This window comes from Blennius ocellaris, assembly GCF_963422515.1.
Source record: "Blennius ocellaris genome assembly, chromosome: 14".
Classification (NCBI taxonomy): domain Eukaryota; kingdom Metazoa; phylum Chordata; class Actinopteri; order Blenniiformes; family Blenniidae; genus Blennius; species Blennius ocellaris.
In genome coordinates, this window is record NC_137663.1 from 21572721 (window position 1) to 21598358 (window position 25638).

The 25638-nt window shown below is 41.4% G+C and overlaps 1 protein-coding gene across 3 annotated transcripts; it reads left to right on the forward strand.

Moving 5' to 3' along the window:
* Positions 1-401: 401 nt before the first annotated feature.
* Positions 402-24319, forward strand: LOC308139345 (protocadherin alpha-C2-like). Of its 3 annotated transcripts, XM_080508754.1 has the most exons (4): positions 402-3110; positions 5631-5689; positions 11749-11834; positions 19984-24319. In XM_080508754.1, the coding sequence occupies exons 1-4, from the start codon at positions 570-572 to the stop codon at positions 20286-20288; spliced, it is 2991 nt and encodes a 996-aa protein (XP_080364880.1). In that variant the 5' UTR covers positions 402-569; the 3' UTR covers positions 20289-24319. The 3 variants fall into 3 exon arrangements, with proteins under 3 accessions (XP_080364880.1, XP_080364882.1, XP_080364881.1); XM_080508756.1 differs by lacking the exon at positions 11749-11834 and having other exon boundaries at positions 19984-20078; XM_080508755.1 differs by lacking the exons at positions 5631-5689; positions 11749-11834 and having other exon boundaries at positions 19984-20225.
* Positions 24320-25638: the final 1319 nt, after the last annotated feature.

A 25638-nucleotide genomic window follows, 5' to 3' on the forward strand; every position in this document is an offset into this window, starting at 1 on the left:
CGCGGGTCCGTGTTACACTGGCACTTCCACTGACGGGACGGAGTGAAAGTAAATGCAGGATGATAGTGATAATAAAAATACTGGTTGATCCATTCTGCATGATTTGTGTGATTTTCCCCAAAAAAGAAAAAAAGAGTGCTACTCAGGAAAGAGTGGACTTGCCATTCTCTGTCATAATATATTAAATGACAAATGTAGAGTGCTACTTCACGATGAATAAATCTATTGAGGCAATAAAGTGATATTATTGTGAAGGTTGTCTTCTCTCTTTCCGACTCTGTGGGGCAATGTTTCTGCTTTCTTGACTATCTCACAGCTCCAGCGGCAGGGAAACACACCCGTCAGCTGCGCGCATTGGAGACAAAAAAAAAGCGCATCACGGACAAAGGGAATATGGGCGCGCTGGAGAGGATTCGCCTCAGCCGGGTAACACAATGGATGAGCCGCTCCGGTTTCATTCACCGGGAGACCAATTAGCCCACCTTAATGAGGTGCTGGGATGCAAGATACTGCAAGCTAAAAAGGCGGAAGGCTGCGTTTAATCCGTCTGCGGATCCTGTGAGCTTGCGATGGCTGTGGCGGGGATACGCAACTGGATAGGAAACATTGTGCCTTTTTATTTTGTGATATTTTCCTTATTTTGTGGCCTTTCGTTTGGACAGTTGCGATATTCTATTTCAGAAGAACAAGAAAATGGGGCACTGGTCGGTGATCTGGCGCATGACTTGGGGCTGGATATTCGAAAGCTCTCCACCCGAAAAATCAAGGTAACCTCCAACAGCGGTAAACGCTATGTGATTGTTAACCCCAAAAATGGGAAATTACTTGTCAATGAGAGGATCGACAGGGAGGCGCTGTGTGATCTCTCCAGCACCTGCCTCATTAATCTGGAGGTGATGGTCGAAAATCCCACTGAAGTGCACCATGTTGAGGTGGAGATTGTGGATGCCAATGACAATGAGCCGCAGTTCCCCAGAGACGAATACCAACTGGAAATCATTGAGTCTGCTTTACCAGGGTCTCGGTACCCAATCGAAAACGCTCAAGATCCAGACATTGGGTCCAATTCAGTCCGCATGTACCAGCTTAGCACAAACGACCATTTCGCGCTGGTGTCTAATAAACCCTCCCTAAATACAAAGCACATTGAGCTTGTTCTCAAAAAGCCCCTTGATCGTGAACAGACGCCTTACCACCAATTAATTCTAAGTGCTGTGGATGGTGGGACGCCAGAGAAGACGGGGACGGCCAAAATCAATGTCCGGGTCCTGGACTCAAATGACAATGTTCCCTTGTTTGACAGCTCAGTGTACAAGGTGAAACTGCTGGAGAATTCGCCCAAAAACACCCTGGTGATTAAACTAAATGCCACTGACCTGGATGAGGGCACAAATGGGGAGGTTTACTATTCTTTCAGCAGCTACACTCCAGAGCGAGTGAGGCAGATGTTCAGCATGGACACTAACACAGGTGAAATCAGAGTAAAAAGCAATGTTGACTATGAAGAGACCAACTCTTATGAAATGTACATCCAGGCAATGGACAAGGGCCCCGGAGCCGTGGCAGCCCACTGTAAGGTAGTGGTGGATGTGGTGGATGTAAATGACAATGTCCCTCAGATAGTGCTGTCATCTCTGTCGAGCCCTGTGCGGGAGGACGCCCGTGCAGACACAGTTGTGGCCCTCATTAGCGTTACTGATCGGGACTCCGGTGCGAACAAGCAGGTGAGCTTGGAGATCCCAGCAGGCCTTCCATTCAAGATCAAGTCATTCAGAAACTACTACACTCTTGTTACCTCAGCCTTCCTGGACCGTGAGACCACTGATGCCTACAATGTCACTCTGAGTGCCACAGATGGAGGAAATCCTCCTCTCTCTTCCCAGAAGACCATACAGGTGGACGTGGCTGATGTTAATGACAACCCACCACGATTTGAGCAGACTTCATATACAGTCTATGTGACTGAAAACAATGGCCCCGGGGCCTCTTTGTGTACTGTGAAGGCTCAAGATGCAGACATCAAAGAAAATGCACGTATCACCTACACAGTGCTCAATGACAACAACCATGGCATTCCTGTCACCTCATATGTGTCGGTGAAGGCCGATACGGGGGAGGCGTATGCCCTGCGAGCCTTTGACTATGAGTCACTCAGAGAGTTTCACTTCCAGGTCAAAGCTCAAGATGGGGGCATTCCTCCGCTCAGCCGCGTCGCCACCGTCTACATTTACATAATGGATCAGAATGACCATGCACCACTGATAGTCAACCCTCCTGGCAATGGCACACGCTCCTTGGAGACGGTACAGAAGAACGCTGACCCAGGTTCCTTGGTGACCAAAGTGGTGGCATACGATGCAGACGCGGGTCCAAATGCCTGGCTGGTTTATGTGCTGGAGACGGCCACGGACCTGGACCTGTTCAAAGTGCATGAGCACACCGGAGAGATCAGGACCACTCGGAGGATCCTGGAAGACAACTCCACCTCCTTCGCTCTGACTGTTCTTGTGAAGGACCATGGCCAACCTGCTCTCTCCTCCACCGCAACCATCAATGTGGCCGTCATGGAAGTGCCACCTAAAGTGGTCCTGGACCCCAAGAGGATCATCCGACCTCACAGCACTCTACTTTTCTCCAACGTGACACTCTATCTGATCGTAGCTTTGAGCGCTACAACCTTTGTGTTCCTGGTCACCGTCGTGGTGCTGGCCATCGTGCGTTGCCACGCCTACTGCACCCAGCCTGGGTCCTGTTCTCCTTGCTGCGGATCACAGAAACCCCCTCCAGATGGTGGAAGCAGCAGCGTAAGTGCTGGTGGGGCAGGTGCTGGAGCAGCTGGGGGGCAACCTAATAACAATGTGGTGCTTCGGAGGGACCTTAAAGTGGAGCCTCACTACATCGAAGTGCGTGGGAATGGCTCCCTAACCAAGACTTACTGCTACAAGACCTGCCTGACAGCCACTTCTGGCAGTGACACCTTCATGTTCTACAACACGGGACGGCCCATCAGTGGCACCTGGGGCAGCGGTGCTGACCGCTTCTTCACCAGTGGGAGTGGATTTGTACGCAGACTGAGTATGCCTGATGCTTCACTGCAAATCTGCCCAGAGGTGCGTCATTATTCTTTTTTTTTAATGTTTATTTCTATCTGTATATCTAGAAGGCCATGTTTCATCATATTTATATATTAGTGGCTTTTTAATAGAATTTAATATAGTTGCAAACAATTAAGATTTTTTTTTTTAACAAACCTGAATTTTTAATTGAGGTAATTGCTGCAGTGTGCACATTTGCCATATTTATTTCATTGCTGCAGGGAGGTGACATCACTGCATGTCATGTTTGATTGCCTCCTGCAGTGCATTGAATTCCTCACAACCTTCACCCTCTCCGTTCAGCTTTCACTGGCGCTGTGCAGTCACACAGCCCAGTGCCGCTCAGCACTCACACTGAATTAGTGTCAGTCCTGACGCTTTTCAAGGGTCCCGTGCTATTTCTGATGATTCAGAGATTTGTGTCTCACTTTGAGGTCGTCATCACATCCACACCAAGAACAGGTCATGTATAGTCTCTGCGACTTGCTCACTCTCCCTGCACGGTTTCACTTGTTCGTATGATGGGGGCTGTGTGAGTGAGCACAACTGAGTTGATACACTGGAGCGGGGGCTGCTAACTGAGTTGATCAAAGCCACCAGGAGAAGAGTTGCCGTAATAAATATGCAAGTCCTGAAAACGCTTGCTTTCATGTTCCAAATCGCTATTACTTACATCATCACCTTTTTTGAGGCTTTTGTAAATCAACTTGTTTGTCTTTCGTATGGCAAAGTCTTTATCTTTGGGTTATAGATAGATAATAAAACTATTAATATCAATGTTGGAAATTCGTGTATTACAGCACCATAATCATCCAAAAAAAACAAATACACTGTTTCAATAGTATGATTGAAACAAAGAAAATTTGATTGAAAAAATACACAATATACAGTATTAAGATTAAACTGAATATACAAGATATTCAAAATGACATTTGGACAGATGGACAGATTTGATTGCAAGTAGGGCTGCTGTTATTATTGTTGGTTTGTTTTTTGTTTGTTTTTAGGGAGTTCTTTCTTCTTTTTGGGCTTTTGTGATGTGTGTGGTGTTTTGCCGTACACTGTTCTTTATTGTATATAAAATACAATAAAGACACAGTTAAAAAAAATACAAATAGAAAATAAACAATATAAGTATTTTTAAATGCTCTCTCACACCATATGAATGTGATGACAATTATATTAATAGGAAGAAGGGTTACATATTTTAAAGGCCTCACCACATATAGTATATTTGTCATTTTTATAGCTAAGAGTCTGATGATTCCAATATCAATGTCACATATGTTCTATTGCCAGGTTGTAAAAGAAAATGCTGCTTGGGTCAAATGGTTGCCTGACAGCATCATCTCATCAGGTGCCAGCCACTGGTACATTAGTTACATATTAAATGGAGAAAAAAAAAACATCCTACCAAGACAAGTGTAGCAGTGTAAATCAAATTAACCTCCAGCTTCTGCTGCTTAGCCCTGCAAATTAGATTTACTCAAAGATGCTGGGTCTACCAGCACAAAATACTCCCCTCTGAATTGAACTGAGGAACAAAATGTGCCATCTTTATCTGGGACACTTGCTGCTGCCTGAGCAGGTTTGTGTCTTAAACACAGCTTTTCTTATTCACTGTTGAGGGTTAGGGTTATGATGCTGACAGATTTTAGCATTAGCTCTAACACAATGTTCACAATCATTTCATACTGTGCGTGGACACAGTAGCTACTCATGAGTAAACAATTAGTGACTCAGGCATAATTAATTACATAGATGAGCTCATTTTTTTTTTAGAAAGGACTTTTCCCTCTGTAACATCACTGTATGAGTCTTTGGACTTGAATGCAGTATAATCAGCATTTTATCATGTTTCAAATCAGAAGATGCAGAAAAGTTTTGATCAGATTGAGAACTCGTGAAGGATTGCTCCAGACTTTGTATTGCACATTGCAGAGACTGCAGCCTAATGTATGATAGAGAAAAAGGATGCGGTTTCCCTGGTGACGATAGCTGTTCCTTATTGGATTTTCAAAAGCAATAATTTCCCAGAGGGCTGCTGGGAATTTCAAGCACTCAGCCCTGGTTCATCACGAACAGACAGTCGCGCACACACACACGCACGCACACACACACACACACACACAGTAGTGCAAACAGTCCAACACTCCAGCAAAGGGCAGGTCTCACTTTTATAGAGCCGTGGAATGAGGGACTGTCCAAAAACGTTCAATATTGTTTTCAGTCATTGCCCTTTTTAAAAATCTGTGTGTGTGTGTGTGCGTGCGTGCGTGCGTGCGTGCGTGCGTGATAGGGGACACAACTGCAGTGCTCCTATCACGTCCAGAGCTGGGATGTGTATCATGATTAATTGATGACACCATGGCCCAGTCTGGCTCTGCACAGTATGAGATCAAACTAAACTTACTCTCTTCCCCTCGCTCTCCTTCTCCCCCATCTCTCAATCTTTATCTTCTTTTTTCTTCCTCTTCTCCTGTCGTTCCCTCCCCCCCCCTCCCCTCTCTCTCTCTCCACCTCTTGCTCGCTCAGCCAAAAGCCCCGAATGCTGACTGGCGATATTCTGCGTCTTTGAGGGCAGGGGTGCAGAGGTAAGCATTTTCCATCTTTAACTCTTGTGCAACTTTTGATCATCTGGGAAAAAGTTACACCGTCTCATCCTGCTCACATCAGTGCACTGACCCCCAGTGTTGATTATGCAGGGGTCGTATTTCTAAGACATGCTTAAATGGCATATTAGATATTCCAAAGACATCTGCACCCACAAATAAACTGTATGACACCGTGATTAAATGGGGAAAAAATGCATTGCTACATAAATTTGCAGCTGAGAAACAAGCATATTTTCAGTAAAACACTGCTCGTTTCCCATCAGCATTTTGTGTGAACTCCTCACTCCCTTTGGGGAAAAGACATGTGCAGCCCCATCATTGGATGCATAACCCTTTTCCTCTGCAGTGTAATACTATATAGGTCATCTGCATTCTGAGCGCCGCTTCCCCCGCTTACAGTCTTTAAGCAGGAAGCATGAAGGACAAATGAGCCGCCGATGACCTTTCCCAGATTATCAGATGCACACATGCATCAGTGTCTGGATGTACAGATGCCCTGCATCCACACGTATGGGCATTTATACACTTCTGTTCGGAGGTCAGGGGGGGTTAAATAGTGCACATGGACAGCAGAGGACATTTCAGACTTGATCTGCACACGTACTCATGCATGAATAACAGAATGAGTCCAGTGCTGATGATGATTCCTTAAATTAGGGATTTAAGTGTTGGTTGGTGTAACAGTAGAAGGAGAGAGAGAAAGAGAGAGAGAGAGACATAGAGAAGGGGGGCCAGATAGATAGGAAGAAAGTTACAAGTTAGGAAAGCAAAGATCAGTGTCACAGACCGCAAAGGTTCACTGAAGCATGTGGGGAGTGAAGGCTGGAATGTGATGTTGTCTGATTCAACAAATAATCGACCGCAGCTGAATCTGCTGTGTAAGTTAATGCTGGTTCTGATGCAAAGGCGCCAGAATACACAGTGCATCACACTTTGTTGCATAAGCAGCAGCAAAGTAGATGGGCATACACAAAATTGGGCAACACTATGGCTGATGTATATGGAATCTGTATGGAGATACAGAATATTTTTGAAGTCTTGACAGCAACATGACATAATGGCAAACTGGCTTGATTGTCATTGGTATACATTTAAGGTCTAAGTTCAGGTATGCAATGCACTGAATGCGCTTTGGGCAAAGTTTGGATTTTCATAATCCATGTTACACAAGTATGCAAGTGGAACTGACTTTTTGAAACTTCAGTGTTTGAATTTTTATATCACTCCCAAACCTCTTGACTACTTTGTTATTCTGTGTGTACTAAATCAGCTGATTTTCTCCAAAGTCCCTACCACTGGTGAATTCTAACAAATGCTGATGTGAACAATATTATGCGAGATGCAGAGATGACTTACACACAGCGGCAGTTTATTTTTGAATGTCTGGTATCCGTTGTTGAATCCCCAGAGAAAACATAACCGATAGATATGATGATATATTAATTGTTCCTATAAACAAGAACTTGGCAAACATTGGAAGTCATTTGCACATTTTTCAAGACTACAGATAACCAATACTCAAGTCTAGACAGCAGAATGATACAGATCCCACAGGAGTTGAGATAATGCTGTATCTACCGGTAGCACAGTATGGGAGATCTGGATTTAAAGGAGACGCTGGGTATTTTCATTCGAAATGCAATCAGTTTACGTGGTTTTTTGTTGTTGTTTTTTTTTATGTGGGTTTTCTGTTTGCTTGTCCGAGAATATTTGAGTGTTCCTTCATATATCTGAGTAATGGAGTATGTAAACAATCTTATGAACTGTCTTCTGCCACAATTAGAGGGAAAATCAAGTGGAACAACAACAACAGCAGAATTAGAGAAAAGTTGTTGTTTTTTAACCTATAAGAGCTAATTGTGTTTTAAACTGATTAAGTCACAAAAGTTGTGTTAAAGTATGTAATTAAGTTTGTTATGAAGACAGCTGGAACATCAGGAACTAATGAGTTTGCTACATGCCCACACTTTGTACTACATTTTCATAATTTCATGCCAACAATGCTCACTGCTCGGCTGTGCGCTCATCTGCTTCGTCTGAGTTTGATTTAATTGGATATTAGTGTTAATTTCTGTGGCGTGGACAGGAGCGTAGTATGCGCTCCGTCATCAAGTCACTGTAACATGACATGGATTAACATGAATCATTGCTGCAATTTTATCGCTGCCATCTTCATCAAAATGGCAGCGCCGGTAACGGACTCGGACACGGAGGAGGCTCACATGGACACTTAACCCCAGCACAGGCTCTCTGTAATGCATCACCCTGCATACAGCATGTAGGACCAACATCACTGACCCATATTCTATATGTGGTCTGTTTGTGTAACATACACTATGTTTTGTCGCATTCTCATTAAACCAGGATTTTTTTTAAAAGCTCGAGACTCAGAATATAAGTAGTCATTTTTTATTCATTAGAAATCAACATAATATGTGGGATGCAGCCGAAGATAGACTGAATGTGCTGCATTGCAGAGGCCCCAGTCTGTTTGTGTCCTCCTTTACAGTCAGATCCATATATTCATTGTGAATGCATGAGAGAAAACTTCTTTCCAAGGACTGGTTTGTGTGTCAGCTCACTCTGTGAAGACCCATATGTGCCACTTTTACAACACTAAGAGATACCAAGTCCAGGTTAGAGAAATCAATTGTTGACTGTTGCATTAAAAAAAGATCTGCCATAAAACATTAATCAGTATCACGATGAATGAGACACTATGAAACCTCCAGAGCCTTTTTGTTGGGATCAGTGATGTTCCTCAGCTTCAATCCAAGACAAATCGAAACTGAAGTGATTGGTGACATTAACAGAGAAACATAATGTCCAAAGGTTGTCACCTGAAGTGAATGGTCAGTGTGAATTTATGTCAGTCACATAGGTGAAGACAGGATAGTATAGTGCAAAACAAAATTATTCCGGAGCCAGAAGGTAAGATTCATAGTGCATTTTATAAGTGGTTATAGAAGTAATCATTGAGGCAATAAAGAAAAAAAGACGGAAAAATATAGATAAAGTACAGGAATAAGGATACGTTGTTCGTATTGGAAAAAATACCAGTTAGGGGAAATATCTGAGTTAGGGGAAATTGAATGATAAATTAAGCCAAAGAAATAAATTATTTCTCTTGTAACAGTAATGAAAATAATAATGTTACTTCAAACAAAAATACAGTGTTTTTATAGATACAGTACAGTGTATATAATAATATAAAATAATATATATGGTCTGTAGGGAATCCTTTTGTTCTGAAATTCTGACACTGACAGTGTTTCATACTTGGATGTAACAACTTTACTCATGGATAACTTGTTTAGTACTAAAGTGTTACGTCAACGATCAATGAGTTTTAAGCTTACATACACAGGAAATCACATTCCATTGAAATGTTAAATTACTTGATGTTTTTCTTAGAATACTAACCTCGTTGTTAATCAAAAACAGATACAGACAAGCGTATCCATTTGACCTTAAAATAGGTTTGAATTGATGTCATTTCATCATTTTGGTGAACAAATCTAATTAAAATTCATAGATATGAATTTTGATTAGATAAGAGGTATATAACCACGAGGTAGGATCAGCTGGTTATAACAGTTTCCACTCGGGTGACACTATCTGGAGAAAGTGGCAGTACTAAGAAAGAGAAATGGCGAAGTGATATTAAAAAAATATCATGTTTTGAAATGTAAATCCACTATATTTTTAGGCACACGGTCGCTGTGAACTTCAACGGTAGAATCTGAGGAAATGTTCTTGCCTCTGCATTTCTCTGTGCATTCTGAGCCCACCAGCATCCGAGCACAACCGAAAAAAAGTTGAGCTCAGAGAAAAGTTTAGTCTCCAGCTCTTGGGAAAAAAAAATAAAGAAACATAAATACAGCAACATCAAAAGCTCCACTGTGGTGGCACCTTTAGTGTCTATGTTGTGCTTGCAGTGGGGTTTCTTATATAAAAATATATATACACTGGGTGCATTAGAGATGTCCTACTTTTTATACAATAAAATTACCATGCCGAACATGTTATTCTGAAACAAGACGAGCTGGAAATACTTACAGCATGCTTTCAACTGACAAACATTTATTCAAATTTAAAAGGCTAATATTATGCTGGATAAAAATGAAAGTGAATGCAAAAAAACATCCAAATTGTGTAATATCGAACCACACTAAAGTAAATGCCGCAAAGATCTTGCCTATTCATTGCTACAAATCGTCAGTGTGCACATTTTGAACTAAAATACATTGACAACCGTCTCCCCTGCAGTTCTTGAAGAGATTCTCCAACATGACAAGAACACCAAGTCCTGTGTTCGACACAGAAGCCACAGTATCTTTCAAGTTATGGCAGAAAAAAAGTTGGTCGGCACCATTTTCCCTTCACAGTCACAGGGGCACATTTGTTGAGACTTCACAGTGACGCCGTCACAGCGCCTCTCATCCCGTGACTGTGAACATGGCAGTAGGGATACCGACCCCCTGCTGTGGGGAGGCAAATAAAGGCCACATATAACGAAGCGGGGGGGGAAAAATCATTGATTGTTACAGAAAATAGATCCACTTGACTCGTACTTTACGTGTGATGATACCGTTCACATATTGTATTTGGTCTGCAGCAACAGAAAACTAGAGCGTGTTTATATTAGCCTTTGCATGTATATCAACTGACATTTATCCATATGTCACTCATTTATAACATGCAAGGTCAAAAAACACTGTAGTAGTGGCATCTCTCTAGCTAATTTTTGCTCACTTCTTGCACAGTTTTGACAATTCCACAGCCGTAAAAATCTAAAGAAAAATCCAGACGTATTGAACATAATTATTGTCGTAAGAGGGTCAGCACCCACATTTAATCATCAGCTCTAACTGGCTTCCTTGAGCACTCATCAAGACTTAACATACTGAACTTGTGAAAAATGACTATTGTCACATCTTCACAGGAATCAACAATAAAATTACATTTACTCAAACTCCTTTTCAAATAAAAAATACCTTCTGTTGCAGTGTTTTAGAGCCCAAGCTGGTTTAAAGGTCTTCTTTACAACTGATTATCCAAGGCAAACTAAACACTGACAAATACCACAACAAAGTTTTTACACTTTAAGCTATTTCTGGCATTTTGGATTATCATTCCATGTGCCACCCTTGAAAATACCAAGAGGTCAAGCAAAAAAAAAACCCAACTTCCTAAACTCCTCAAGCCTTCAGCTACTTTTTTTTTCTTCAGATTTCCACCTCAAAAAATGAATAAAAAACATTTCTTCCCTCTCCAGCACTAAAGCAAAACTGAGCGGTACTATTCTTTAGGGATCAGAGACATCGGGAATGATTTCAAAACATAAAAAAGTCACTTTATATCCACTCAAAACAGAGATTTGAGATACATCTTTCCACATGCTTAATGTTTTCCTAATCAAAACTGAATTAGAGGTTACAAACAAACAAATAAAACCTATGCAGGCCTTTGCAGAAGTATACCAAACTGGTGCTGGTTCAGCTATGTAACCAACATGCTATCAGTGGTAGACGTCACCAGCATATAAGCATACCAATACACATGCTGGTGTAACCAGTATGCTGCATAGACTTTCATAGACTTGCATAGGCGAGGCTTCGTGTATCTTCATTTAAAAACAATAACAAAAAAAACCCCTACAAAATGGGTCTGCAAAATTCAGTATCGTCCAGCGTATATATTCAGCAATGAAATTTTTTTAGTTGAACTGAAAATGATTTATCAAACTTAAACCTCTTCCAATTTAACTGCACCAATGGTGAAAATTGACACGTACTGTAAATGAAGTATTATAAAAGTAAAATATATGTAAAAACACACTAGTTTAGAGGAATCCTCTTTAGGGAATCTGACACACTTTATGACCTTCAAAAATGGCCCCTGTTATGATTTGGTGCCACTTGTGTGCGTGTGGGCTTCGGTACTGGGTCACCTAAGGGTGGAACGGGTTAAAGAAGAAATAATTACTATCTGTCAGAGTGTCACACTAATTTCGCTATGATGGTCCTACCTTGCAGCTCTGTGCACATGGAGGAGTCCTCGGTAATGCAGGGAGCTCAGGGGATGCTGGTCCAGAACTGGCCCACTGTGTCCAGCGCTGCAGGTGAGTGGCGGCGCGGGAAGCGGGGTGAAGGAGGGGGAAATGGGCAGTCTGGTTGACAGATCCGTTGGGGCTATGCAACAGAAATGGTTGAAATTGATTTAATTTCAAAGTGCATTAATAAAGTGTGGTATGTTTTACGTCTGAACATGAACATTGATGTTTCACTATTGATCACCAAGGTAGTTTAATACTGTTTTTTTCCTGTCTCGTGGGAGCTCTGATCTGCATGTTTCAGATGTCTCCCCACTCGCAGTGGAAATAAATGGGTTATTTCAGGCCTATATAGAGCTATTTTTTGAATCAGTTATAGCAGACCGAGATCTAACACATGCAAGACATGCATTCCCCAAGGACCAAGATGACAAAAAAGGTTGGCCTGATAAAGAAATGTCACCACACCTAAATGCATTTTTCTTTAAAAATCCTTAGTTCTTTCTTTGGTTAATTGGTGATTCAATAGTCGCATTATTGGAGGATTTACATGAACTTGAAAAGTTAAACATCATACTCAGAGCAACAGCAGCATGAAAAGCTACAGGCTGAAACATGAAGATGTATTTAATAAGAAATGAGTTGTCCTGAGTGGGTGACAACATTGGAAACATGTAACGCAAGCGCAAACAGAGCTGAACTCAAAGGTGACCCATGCTGCACCATTTAAAGAATCACTTTCTTTGAGCTAATGACTAAGATTTGAGAACAGTGCTGTATGTTTGAAAGCTCCCGAATACCAAAAACTTCGTCTCCATTCAGAGATTTTGAAGTCAGGCTGCAGTATTTGGATCTTGCATGGGGTCTTGTGTTGGGTGAAGGAGGTGAAACACATGGCCTCCAATACTGGAGGTTATTCTACCAGACATTTCCAGAAAAGGTGGGCTCCACTCTGGAGAGGTTAAAAAGCCCGTCACAGGTCTAACAAACAGTGACGCATAGATTATTACACATTTTTAGATTGTGGGAAGCAACCGGAGAAAACCCATTGAGAACATACAAATGCCACAAAGAAAGGAAACGTGTTTGTCAGGAAACGGTGCAAACCACTACACCATCATGCATCCCATTGGAGAGTAAACATGTGAAGGTTTGTCTCTACACAAAATTACTGGAATTATTTGAGAGGTCTGAGTATCTCTGTGCCAGGCTGCAGCAAAGACGTGTACATAGTTTCTTTAGAAGATGGAAATCTGGCCCTGTGGTCATGGAAAGACTCATTGTCTTTCAGCAGAGTGCACGGCATACTGCAGTCATTTTTGAGGGAATGGACTTTTGAATTAGGAAACCATTTATTAGGAGTGGCTCACTGCAAAACCATGCCATGGATTGCACGTTGATCCTCTTTTGTATGCATCAAGAGATGGAGCCCTTTTTTTTTTTTGTTAAACATATTCATGTCTGCAGCGAATCGTTATCATGATGAGGTTGTCCGGCGTGCTGCGGCGCATCTAAATGCGGCACCCTCAAAACTGTGTTTATATAAGTGACCCATGGCGCACATGAGGAGACATTTTTCTCATGCCAAAGGAGGTAGAGGAGCTTTTATCAGTGATGAAAGAAATGCCATAAAAAAAAAAGGAGAGATCCAGTATCATTAAAAGCAATTTTGGAAAGGAAGAGCAGGAGAGACGTACGGGGGGGATGGAGAAAAATAGCGAGGTGTGGGGGGATGGAGAGAGAGAGAGAAAGGTTAAGAGGATTGGCAGGTTCCTGCAGTAGTGTTGTTGCTAGGGAACGCCATGTGACCTGTTGCCTGGCAACACTGTCTAACTGCGAGATTGCTGCAGCAGCCGCACCCTCCATCAGCGGGGAGTGGGCGAAGGCAGTTTCCATGGCAACCGGTCATATCTCTGAATGGAATTTTTAGAGAGGAGGTGGAAGGGAGGGGAGAGGAGTCAGCAAGGGCAGGTATTAAAGAGGAAAAGCGGGCGATTAATAGGAAATAATGCCGGAAAGCAGGGTTTACTTCAGTGGCTGTCACAGTGTAGGCGGATGAGCCCGAACCCCCCCGACCCCCGAAGACAACATGAAACACTTGGCCGTCAAATTCACTAGTATCCTCAATCAATCAATCAATCAATCAATCAATGTTATAGCACCTTCTCTGGGATAAGTGTAATTCAAAGTGCTTTGCAATAGATTGAAGACACTAAAAGCAGAGCAAATCAATGTAATCGTACACACACAAATATACACAAGCATGTAGGTGTGCACACACCTACACACATACATACTGGTTCAACACACAAAACCATGTCCACACAAAACACACAAAACCATTGTGTATTTCTATAAACAATAAAGTCTGAGGCATAATAAAAATCAACACCCCACCATTAGGCTCAGTCTTGACCAAGAAAACAAATATTATTGTGAAATACTAAAAGTGTTTATAGTCAGTATAAATAAACTCCAGTCTTTACTGGAATGCAGGGGTGTCAAAGATGTAGCCAACGGGCCAAATCCAGCCCTCAGCAGGATCTGCTCCAACCCGTACGATGACCTGGCAGAGTAGAGTTTTTTTTCGCAGCACTGAGACCAGAACTCAACACAAGGTGGCAGCAAAGAAAATTACGGAAAGATCAGGAACGCAGAATTACAAGCTAAACTACCTTTTTGCTTGTGAATTGTCCTCAGCATCACTTCGGTTCGAGGTGGATGAACTTCTGCTGTAAAAATCACGAGATCCGAGAGGACAACAAGGATCTCACACTGAACATTTTTTTTTTGAGAATGGATTTTTCAAATAATCAATTTGACGTTAACTTTTAGAATATTCGTACATGATTTTGGCTCAATTACTATGAGAGGGCTCTGGAGTTGTTTCCGTCTCTTGAATTTGACAATCCCGCTCTTATTAAATAAGATTTTTATATCTAAACATGTGTATAGTACACAGAGGCAATGGGCTATCACAATCAGCCCATTACAATCTAATTCTTCTACATAATCGACTGTAACTTGGTGCATTTTTCCTCAAGCATGCCTGACGTTAACTACTAGATGACTACAGTTGTTTTTCTGTTGTCCGTTTCCTGTTGCTGCACCCACCCCACCTCCCCTTCCATACTAAAGTTCTCCTCACACGCACAAGGGAGGGTACACCCCACACTTTAAAAACTGCTGGTTTATGTAGATGCACATCATGCAGAATATATGTGACATACTGCATATATTTACAACAGCACTACAAGACTGTCAGATTTGTACATGTTCTACAAACCACCAGAGGGATTTACTTCAGATGGAACAGTATCTCGGACGAGACGAGGAAATAATGTTGCCCATTTTTAAATATAGGACACCAGGTTAGATAAAAGGAGCCTTCAAACACCCACATATCCTCATAAGGTGTCCTCGCAAGGAGCTGCACTGACCCGCTTACCAGCAGTTACACCATAATCTGCTTCAGAGACGCTCGCTGTGAAATATGGACTAATATAAAGCAACGGAAAAAGGCGTGTTAAAGGAGCTGCAGCCCAGAGGAAACTAAGCCCTCTTATAATTGCACCAATCCATGGCATGGCTTGTATATTAGGAATGCACATGTTCTGTATATGCAGGCATATGTTTGATTAGTACCGGGGTCTCTTTTAATTAACATGTTAAGGGTTTGCATTTGTCACAGCAGTGTGTGAAGCTCTGTGATGTCTCAAGACACCTATGACAATATTCGTTTGCCTGAGTGTTAGTCAGTTGACATTTCAGCTTCGCGAGTCTGACATGAAGCAAGAAGAGTTCACATTCCTCTACACCGGGAAAAACTTTTTGCATTGTACAATGTTCTTGATGAATAGAATGTTCTTGATGAAGAGAAAGTTCATTGAGCAGTCAGATTCCAAAACTAAGTAGGTCTTAGTTTAAACCGTAGTACCCAAGCTAAAACCATTGGGTGACCCAGTAACCACAGTTATATAAGCTCCTGTGTCCAGACACTTCAAAATCAAAATTAGCCAGATTTCTGGGGAACATCTCATCTCAGCTTCCATTTGTCACACAACAGAACAGATCCTGATGTTTCAGTGAGGCATCAGTATAATTTATGAAATAAAAACTTGCTCACATGATCTCAATTTAAAGACAAAATTCATTTAATTTCCAGATGCAAGACAAAAATACAGTATACACATTACAGTAATCAGACATCATGGCAAGCATAATGAATTATGATTACACGTGGAGTAATAAACCATAATTTTAAAGGATTAGTTCTACTGTTCCCATTGAATTTTATCAATAGATTCTTTAAAACATAAATAGCAACACTGGATGCTGTCCAGCACCAAGATAAGTTAACAGGAAATCAAAAGATCTTCCAGCATTAGTTTTCAAAGGTCATCCTGCTCAACATGCGAGTCTCAAATATTTTCAACATTATAGAAAAGTCATTGTTCAGACAATTTTTTCTCCAGTTAAATCAGCTAAAACATCAAAAAAGGGAACAATCGTAACACTAAAACAGAATGACAATTAAACAATCACAAAAATTCACTGAAATACCTCATTAATTCTTGATAATGTGGGTGTGCGTCTGTCTCTGACAACTGTGTAGCTCACCACCAGTAAAATCAATACAAAGCCTTTTGCGTACAAAGTGAGTATTAATCTGCAGGTATTCAGCTCATAGTTTCAATTGACATGATTGACTTTACCAATTTGCCTGAAAACAAAATGTGTCGTGCGTCAAGGTCATTCGTGGATATTTTGTCATGTGTCGGCACAAGGAAGCCTAAAATATGCAGAAGACCTCAGCATCAGATCGCCCTGCTTAAAATAGCAGGCTCAGGTAACAGGAAGCGGTGTGTCAGTTATATAAAACGGAGCTGCATTGTGTGCAGCAGTGCAGCAAGGGCTCGTCCACGTCCTGCCTCGCAGTGTTTCTCTCCAGCTCCTTCCACTCAACCGCTGTCTTTTCAGTTTATTTCAAGCCCGTTTGTGCTCCTCTACACGAGCGGCAGTCGTCCTTGCCTTACCATTGATACCAGTCACATAGGACTTTTTTTTTGGGAGGGGGGGAATTACCACTCCCTCTTTCAAGGCTTACCCAGATCAAATACAAACAGACAGACCATACCATCAAACGGAGTAATCCTAAAGCAGACTTAGTATTAGAGCAGTTGCTGTGCTAATGGCGAGATAAGACGATAGCATCTGACACTGAATAATCATCAAACAAGCCCAATTACACCCAACAATTAGCTGCTCTTGGCTCTTTTTTCCTCAAACATTGTACATGACAATCATAGAAAAAAAAAAAGTGAAACCAAATGAACCTATTAAATCTGGATTTTGTCGAGAACCGAGCCATGTGTCGTCTCCTCAGCCGTCATGTGCCCATTATTTCATGCAGTTAAAAATGAATACTTCTATTTTTGCAGGAACAAATTATTCATTATTCTTTTGTCTTGGGCTGTAGTTACAATACTATGTCACTCACTTACTACGTACCACAACACACCCGTCTTTGCCCAGCATTGCATATCCTTCCACTTAATATGCAGTCAATCTGCAATGAGTCAGAGATCAATGAAATATCACAGCGCGCTCTGCTACAAAGAGCATATACGGAGGACTGGACATGCTTCAGACGTGATGCACAGTTCTTCTCTGACCAGTGCAATGGTGTCCGTTACATTACATCTGCACATCAAAGTCTACACGTGGGGTTTATCTTCATTGTGGGGACACAGTGGTACACTGCGAGTATGTGCAGCACTAAATTGTAAAATAGCATTCCTCCCAATGGGACGGTGGTTGAAACCATTTCAGCACTCCAGCAATGTCATAAATAGCCTACAAAGAAAAATCAAACTGAATCTTTTTGCCAGGGCTCGTGTTTGATCTAAATAAAATCCAGACTGAAAGTAGGTCAGCGCAGAGGGAACTGGTGTAGGCCTGAGAGCACCGTGTCTGCAAAACCCGCCCACCCCCATCCTCCTTACTGCCTCCCACTCTCTCTCTGCCTGCCGCTCTCTTCAGCTCATCTCACATCCTCTTTTCCTTTTCATTCTACAATATTTGACCTTTTGACCTTCAGAACTGGATTTTTTCCCCCCTTTTCATTAAAAAAAAATCTTATAACCCTAACCTCTTTTTTATTCCATTGTCTATTCTTTAGTTGTTTGTTTTTGTTTAAATCCATTCTTGTATACTAAAGGTTGCATCCCCTATTCTGGCACTGGATTATTCAGCTTCTGTCATCCAAATACAAACACAAATCACATTGCCAAGTTAAATATCCCTGTGGTTTAAAGGTTAGTCCCCTCCAGTGCTCCGTTCTGTGATGGTTGCTGAATGGCTGTCCTGAAAATATCCTCTCCCTGTGGCTACCGCGCCATTGTCAGGCCATTAACTAAATAATAAAGTCTATGACAAGCATGCAGTTCTTGTAAGCTAATAGCAGAGGGGGGTTTAATTTAATGATGTCTGGGCCACAATGGACTGTGAAGCTTTTACCACTTGGTAGCCATCAAAACATAACCAGGTGTAAAGAGCCAGTTTTATGGTGCATAAAAGAAGAATATAAGATATTTGGTTATTAATGTTTGGACAACAATCATATCTGCATTGGAAATATGTGAACAATCCTACATCTGCCTTGCAGCATCCCTGGAGCTCAAAGTAACACATTTTTGTGCAATTCATTATTTTGCTTTCTTAAACCACACGTTCTGCCTCGTCTGCACTCGTTGCCCTTCTGTAGTTTCTCCTGGTTGCCTGGCAACTGCTCAGAGGCTCTAGAATAGTATTTACTGTACAGATGAGAGAATAGGTTTGATCTCATTTCACTGCAGGAAAGTGTAGCTCCAGAAATAATTGGGCCAACACACACAATGCAACAAAAACAGCATGCGATAATGCACCAATCCTTTAAATTGTATGAGGATAACTGGTTTAAAGGTGAATTTATGTTGTATTTAAACAATTCCTGAAACACGTCCTAATCGTAGCATGCTTGAAAAATAGATTATTGTGAACAACTGGCTGAGTGTTTCAAGAAACATGCACGTTCAGCACTCTGTGAACTAGTGCTTTTGTAACCAGTGCTACATGTAAATGTATCTTGAGCTTTATTTTGTGTATGAAGGATTTAATAAATTTTTAATTCTGGAAACTGCCAAAAGAAAAACCCAGCAAGAGGCATTTGATACTCAATTGGTTCCCTTCAAAGGTAACTGGCACACAGTTCATTTCATCATCAAAAAACTGAAATTTCAAGAAAGTGAGTTGAAGAATTTGTAATCTATGTACCGAGGAAAAATGGTAGGACAGTTTCTATATGAGATTGCCTGCAAGGATTCTGACAATCAAGGAAAGGTGGTGCATCAATGTCTTCAACTTGTATTTCACAGTTTCTTGGAGGGGGGAAGCCTATGCAATAGCATAGTGACAGGGTCTTGGTGCTGACCAGTCATTATTTTCCCCCAGAGTTATCAAAGCAAATATATTGCTAGCAATATTATAAACCACTCAGATGAGAAGACTTTCTGCTCTTCTGGTTGAGTTTTAGAGGATAGAATGGGAAACAAAGAGCCCAGAGACAATATTTCAAATAATATCTCAAAGCTGTTTAATGGTTTCAACCAATCATCAGCTTTGTTTGATGTCCACTGAGATCTGACAAGAGGAGACGTTCATGTTTTTTGCACATGTCCACACACAGGATCAATTAGTACCTGAATGATATATATTGTAATCAGTCCTAGCATCACACCTTAGTAGGCTTTGAAGGGTTTCATCAGAGAAAAGATGCAAGTTTTCTGACAAACCTTCACTGTCATTCATTCAGTAGTCACCCATATTCCAAGTCAAACAGTCATAAAAAGCACAAACATCTGACCAAAATGGCATTACATATCACAGGTTGCAGCAAATAAAAAGTGGCTAAAATTCTCATCCGACGTCGTCAAAGAAGCTTTCATAATCCTGTTTTCTCATCCTCAGGACCACACGGTGTCAAAAAAGTGATTTATCAGAGAAGTTCTATGTTTTGTAACTGGTATTAAGTTATGACATTAAGTTTTACAGAAAAAAGAAAAGGCTGGAGGCCATAGCTTTCATGAGGTTCCAACTTATGGACTTGGCGTTATAAACATGACATGACATTTCTTTCTTTTCTTTTGTTTTCACGTTCTTTCCATCGTACTCATTCTAGACGGTGAGGGCGGTGGCGAGCTCTCCCCTCCAGTGGGCGCCGGAGTCAACAGCAACAGCTGGCACTTCAGATACGGCGCCGGACAAAGCTACGGCCCCCCACAGCCCCTGAAGCCCGGAGAGATCCCCCCCGAAGCCTTCATCATCCCCGGATCCCCGGCCATCATCTCCATTCGCCACGACGCAGGCCCCGTGGACGACAAGGGCGACTTCATCAGCTTCGGCAAGAAGGATGAGGCCAAGAAGAAGAAGAAGAAGAAGAAGGACAAGAAGGACAAAAAGGAGAAGGGAGGGGGCGATGATTAGAGGAAGAAGGGGTGACTTGAAAGCAGAGCCACCATCGTGCTACCAATTTCAGAGCCAGAAAAATAAACCAAATGCATATTGTAGAACTGAGGGAGCCTCCTTGCGCCATATTTGCATAGACACTGTACAGTGGCCAAATCCTCTTTCGAACAGGTCTGGCTCCCCACAACACGTGAACTTGGTAAACAAATGTATTTTAACTAAAGGCTGGACCAAATTAAAACAACAAAAAGAGGAATTTATTGGCTTAGATTAGCCTTTCTGTGATTTTCTGCCCAACCCCTCTGAAAACCCAGTTTTTATATGATGAAAACAAAGGCACCCGAAAAGGTGTACTATTTGTATCTGACCATTGTCAGCTGAGGCCACCTGTGTTGACATCTCTGGCCCCCTTTTTGCTTCTTGGTGAGTTGAAAGCCAATTGTAAGCTAAACTAAAAAACAACAAAACAACAAAAAAAACAACAAATGAAACAGAGGCTTTTGTCTTCAGTATTATTGAGGCCTTGTAGAAATTCAGCAATGTGGTCTTTTGTATAAAAACGAGAAAAAGATGAAAAATTAACTTACAGTATGCGTACCATAATAAGAGAAGCACCTTTCCGAGAACGAGGTTGCTGCGAGAAACTGGACCACACTCTGATCGAGAGCTCTGTTTCACTGTAACATAGCACATTGCAGAGGCTGAGAACCTGGACTGGGTTGCACCAACTATGCGCAAGTTTGTTCCCAGGTTAGTTTATAAAGCAGTGGCTTCATAACAGCTAGTTCATTTGCAATTAGCGAGTAACTAAATTCTATTGTACCGTGGCTAAGTTGGCGAGTTTGAAAGCTATGATGTTAAAATTTTACCAAGAGTAGCCGATCGGTTAAAAGCAATATCTTGCTGAAGGGATTTGTAATGGACTTGATTGGCGTTTAAATTAGAATGTGACCATATTAGACACGTTAAGGACAATGCTGGGTTTTTGAGGTTTAAGTCCACTTCCTACAAATCAGTTGTACAAATCACTGCTCATTAACTCCTCAAAGCACATGGACTAATTGGATTTGTTGTTCCACCTCGCAGGCAGCACAGTTGAGGCTATTAGGAAACAGTAACGTGAAGGCAGCATCTGGTGTTTTAGCGGTTTCAGTCATGTTCTCATCACATGGCAAACTCGCGTCGGCATTATCGCAATCACATCGGCGGAGTCAAAGAGAGGTGCAGCAGATTAAGTACCAGTGTTCAAGCTTGTCTCAGCACATTTTTCGTAAAAAACGGATTCTGCCTGAAGGAAAAAGTAAAACCCACTGGGAAATGCAAAAATCATCTGCAGTGTTATATAAAGTGTAGAAAATGAACTTAAACATTCAAAATTATGGCTATGAACCTTGAAGTTGCAATGGCATGGGATTACTAAAGTCAAAATTTGCTGTGTGCAGTAAAAAAAAAAAAAAATTGTGGAAAAAAAAAATCCTGCTTAACTGTTAGTGAGTGCAGTTGTGTGACTTTGTATCATTTGCACCTGCTTTATTGCTTGCTTGATTATTTCATTGTTATTCAAGATTGCGTTGGAACAGATTTTTTGTGGTGGTACCGCTTGTAATTTTAGCGAAGCGTGAATTGCGATTAGTGGCTACTTCGGATATAACTAGGGAACCTAACGTGCAGCTGATGCAACCAGCCCCTGACGTACAAGCAAATACATGCACCGTCTCTTCCTCTCTTTACAACATCCAGTACATATGAAGACACCGCGTAAAAAGACTACTACTAAAAGACTACACATCACCGTCTGGAAACTCCAACTCCAAAACTCAAGGCCCAAGCCGTCTTTTGGGAGTGTATTATATGGCTGGGGACGCAGGAACGTTGCTTGTCGCTTCATTTCTGTTCAAGCCCGATCCCTCTACTTCTGTCGTTGAATGTTAAGTAGTTGTTCTTCAAGCCCTGCACCACTGCCTCAAATGCTTCAGTGCTTGTAGGATTTGCTTGCCCGCTGCCCGTTTCCTCCCTTTACTCCCTCAAATCAACACGGTTGGACGACATTCAAGTCACATACCTTTGGTGAACTGTGCAACACAGTAATGTATGTGTATTTTGCATATTTACACACAGAGACATGCACATATTCAGCACACACATACACACAACCACACCCACATATACATGTTTTGTTGAGTTCAGCTTCTACTGAGCCATACTGTCTCTTCTAATTGCTCATTGTTGACAGCTCTGACAACTCCTGCATGCAATGCAAGTGATGCGTTGTGAGAATGCTTGACAGGTTTAGCGCAAACTGAGATGATGCTGTACTGCATTTGAGTTAGGATGGAGTGGTGGGAAGAAGAGAAAAGGGAACGGCAGTAATTGTAAAAGCTCCCAGTGACTGAAACTGGCTGGCTGAGTCACGTCGTATGAGAAACTGTCTGTAATTTGTAGGTGAGAGGTAATTGAGAAAATTGACTTGACTAGATGAAGTGGGGACAGGTTAGTAGCAGACTTAGGAAGAGGAAAACCATCGTGCAATGGTGAGCAATGTGAAAATGCTTCATGCAATATGCAAAGATCAACAGCAGTACCTTGTATTTAGACAAGGATAGTGTTTTTTGCTTTGTTGCTGCACATAAACATTAGAACAAAGGTTGCAAAGGGTATCAAACTATCATCTGAGCTTAATGGTGATCTGAGTGGGAACTATTGTGTTTTCAGACTTGACTGTTCTTGGGAACTTCTAAGGGGAAAAAAGTTAATTGTTTTTTCATTTTTCAGTGACGATTGTAAAAGATGCAACCCAAAATAACAGCTGTTAACAAAAGTTGCCAATAATGAACAGTGTATAGATTTACAAGTCAAATAGTCAGCTCATGACAGTTTCGGGCTCTCTTACTTGCAACAACACGGTGGTTGTCAGTGGTACCCTGTGTAAAAGAGCAGGAAGAGCAAAATACCTGGTTAGGAGTGGGGATTCAAAGCCTGAAAAGGTCCCACAATCCCCTCTGGTGCAAGCGAAAAGGGTAACAACTGTTCCAAGATGCCAATATTAGTCCCTCAAGCCGAAGCAAGCTTGAGAAAGGGTGTTTTCAGGCAGTAGTTATTGGAAATTTGTGAACAAGAAGTGTCATAATATCTCACCTCGGTGTTCCTTTCTATTTTACCATCATATTACCAATCACTGTCGGGGTGTACAGGCGATGCTTTCCAGCTTAATCCCACCCATTCACACACCCCCTCCCCCTGCCCTCCCCCCGTTCTTCAGGTGTACTTATGTGCTGTCAGATCACCAAGTGGCTGTTTGCATGTTATAAGCAAAGGAAACAGATACTATATAGATACTATATATACATAGATATGTTTTCCCACTGGGAAATGCGTATTGGAATAGATATACCTCTGATACACATTTTCAAACACACACACACACACACAAACCAAAACAACCCACACTCATCAATACACAAACACATGCACACACAGTACATACAGAAATTGCAAACAGTAAATTGTGTGAAAAACATGAAACACATTTTCTATCCTGTTGAAAATAAATTTAATCTTCTAGATATACATAATGCTATTGTGTTATGCTATGAAATGCCTTTTTTTTTTCTTCTGTTTTTACCTGTACGATTTTCATAAGTGAGAAAATCAACCCTTAAACTTGTGTTAAGCTCTGAAACAATGATCCAACACTGTTTGTGTAAATGAATCATTTATTCACCTTTTATGTCTATTTCTTCGCCCGGTAGAGGAAAAAAAAAAAGCAAGAAAAAGGAGGGGGGAAAAAAGTACAAAAACAAAACAGAAAAATAGTATTAAAAAAACTTTTTGATGTATTCTCTGCTTGTGTATAGTGAATGTTCCTCAGTCGCTGGGTGTGGCAGTCAGTGGCGCATTACCAGTCGACTGTGACAGTGCAGATCTGTTAATAACTTTTTTGTACACCTGCTCATCATTGTAAAAGGTGATAATAGTGATTCTTATGATTTACTCAATCTGGTAATGTGTTTTGTTAATAAGTCACAAATAAAGTTCTTTTCTTAAATATCTCAAAACGGCATCCTGACTTCATTTGGGTCAATAGTTTCAATGACAATGATAGCAAACTTCTAATTGCCTGAGCTAGCTCAGTCAATCGTTTGCAGTATGTAAGTGATACACACTTCATTTGCTTTTATCAAGTGGTGTCAATGCAGTAAAAGTACACAATCTCTAGGATGCTCAGAACAGCTACACCATGTAGTGTGTTTGCAAAAAGGCTGTAAGGGCTACAAACAGAGGACCCACCCTCACTCAGTGCTCGCAGCATTTAGACGTGCTGCAGGTTGGGGAGGTAAAGAGTAACATGAAGTACAATAATCAGAGATAAGTGAGGAAGCTGCCTTAAAATTTCTGCTGAAACATTTGAACAAGACATTCACCATAGCCGCTATTGTTTTCCAGGGGAAATACACCAACAGGCATCTTATTCTGACAGTTGTTTTTCCATTTCCGTTCGCCAAGACTGAAACATTTTGTTCTGATAAACAACCCTCTTACTCAATAACTTGCAGCACACATGCTGTCCTGATGACTGGATAAATGGGTTAAATCCATGCAAAACCTAATAAAGGGGGGTGGGGGTGGGTAGATGTAATAAAATAAATGCCTCATTCATCAGCTCCAGCAAAGCAGCTGGTCTTGTCTCAGGGAGCAAACGCAGGTCAGATTTTTTTTTTTCTCTGTGCCGGGAGATATCTGCATCAGTGTGGGGGTGATGGTGCAAAACAGATCTGTTCATTTTTCTAAAGCTGGCCTCGATCCAAGGCTGCCACAGAGGCTCTGAAGCTGGGGGAATTCAATCTTTTCTTCCATTAGAACAAAGAATTTTTTTTCGGGCCTCTGATGTAGTCTAGGAAGGCACTGGTTTTATATATGAGGCAACGGCTCCATCTGTCTGTAGACTGGAGGAATGGTGAATACGCGTCTTTTGCTGGGATCAATGAGTCCACATCGCCAGCCAGCAAGGCTGACACCTACTGATGGAGGCCAAGACTCCCAACAGACCCACATAGCTCTAATTCAACATTCTGATTGTTACAGCCCAATTTCATCTTGAATGGGTCAGACAGGTAAAATAGTGCCAGAACAACCTTTAAATTTACACATTTAAATGTTTTTCTTTGTTGTGGCACAGAGTATACTTTTTTTTTTTTATACATTTTTTCCCCAAATATGATTATTACCAAAAAGTACTGCAATCTGAACAAAATTATTTTAAAGATGCAGAATACAGTGAAATGTCCCTCGCAAAAAATGTATAACCGTTGCATTCTGCAACGTTTTGCAAGATGTTTTTACAAACTCACGCTGACAGTATGGCTTTGAA

What these genes read in the sequence shown, in the direction of transcription:
- LOC308139345 (XM_080508754.1), top strand. Translation starts at nt 570, where the DNA reads ATGGCTGTGGCGGGGATACGCAACTGGATAGGAAACATTGTGCCTTTT. An exon ending in TTGAGGGCAGGGGTGCAGAG is followed by an intron (nt 5,690 to 11,748) that starts GTAAGCATTTTC and finishes CCTACCTTGCAG; the next exon opens with CTCTGTGCACATGGAGGAGT. An exon ending in CACTGTGTCCAGCGCTGCAG is followed by an intron (nt 11,835 to 19,983) that starts GTGAGTGGCGGC and finishes TACTCATTCTAG; the next exon opens with ACGGTGAGGGCGGTGGCGAG.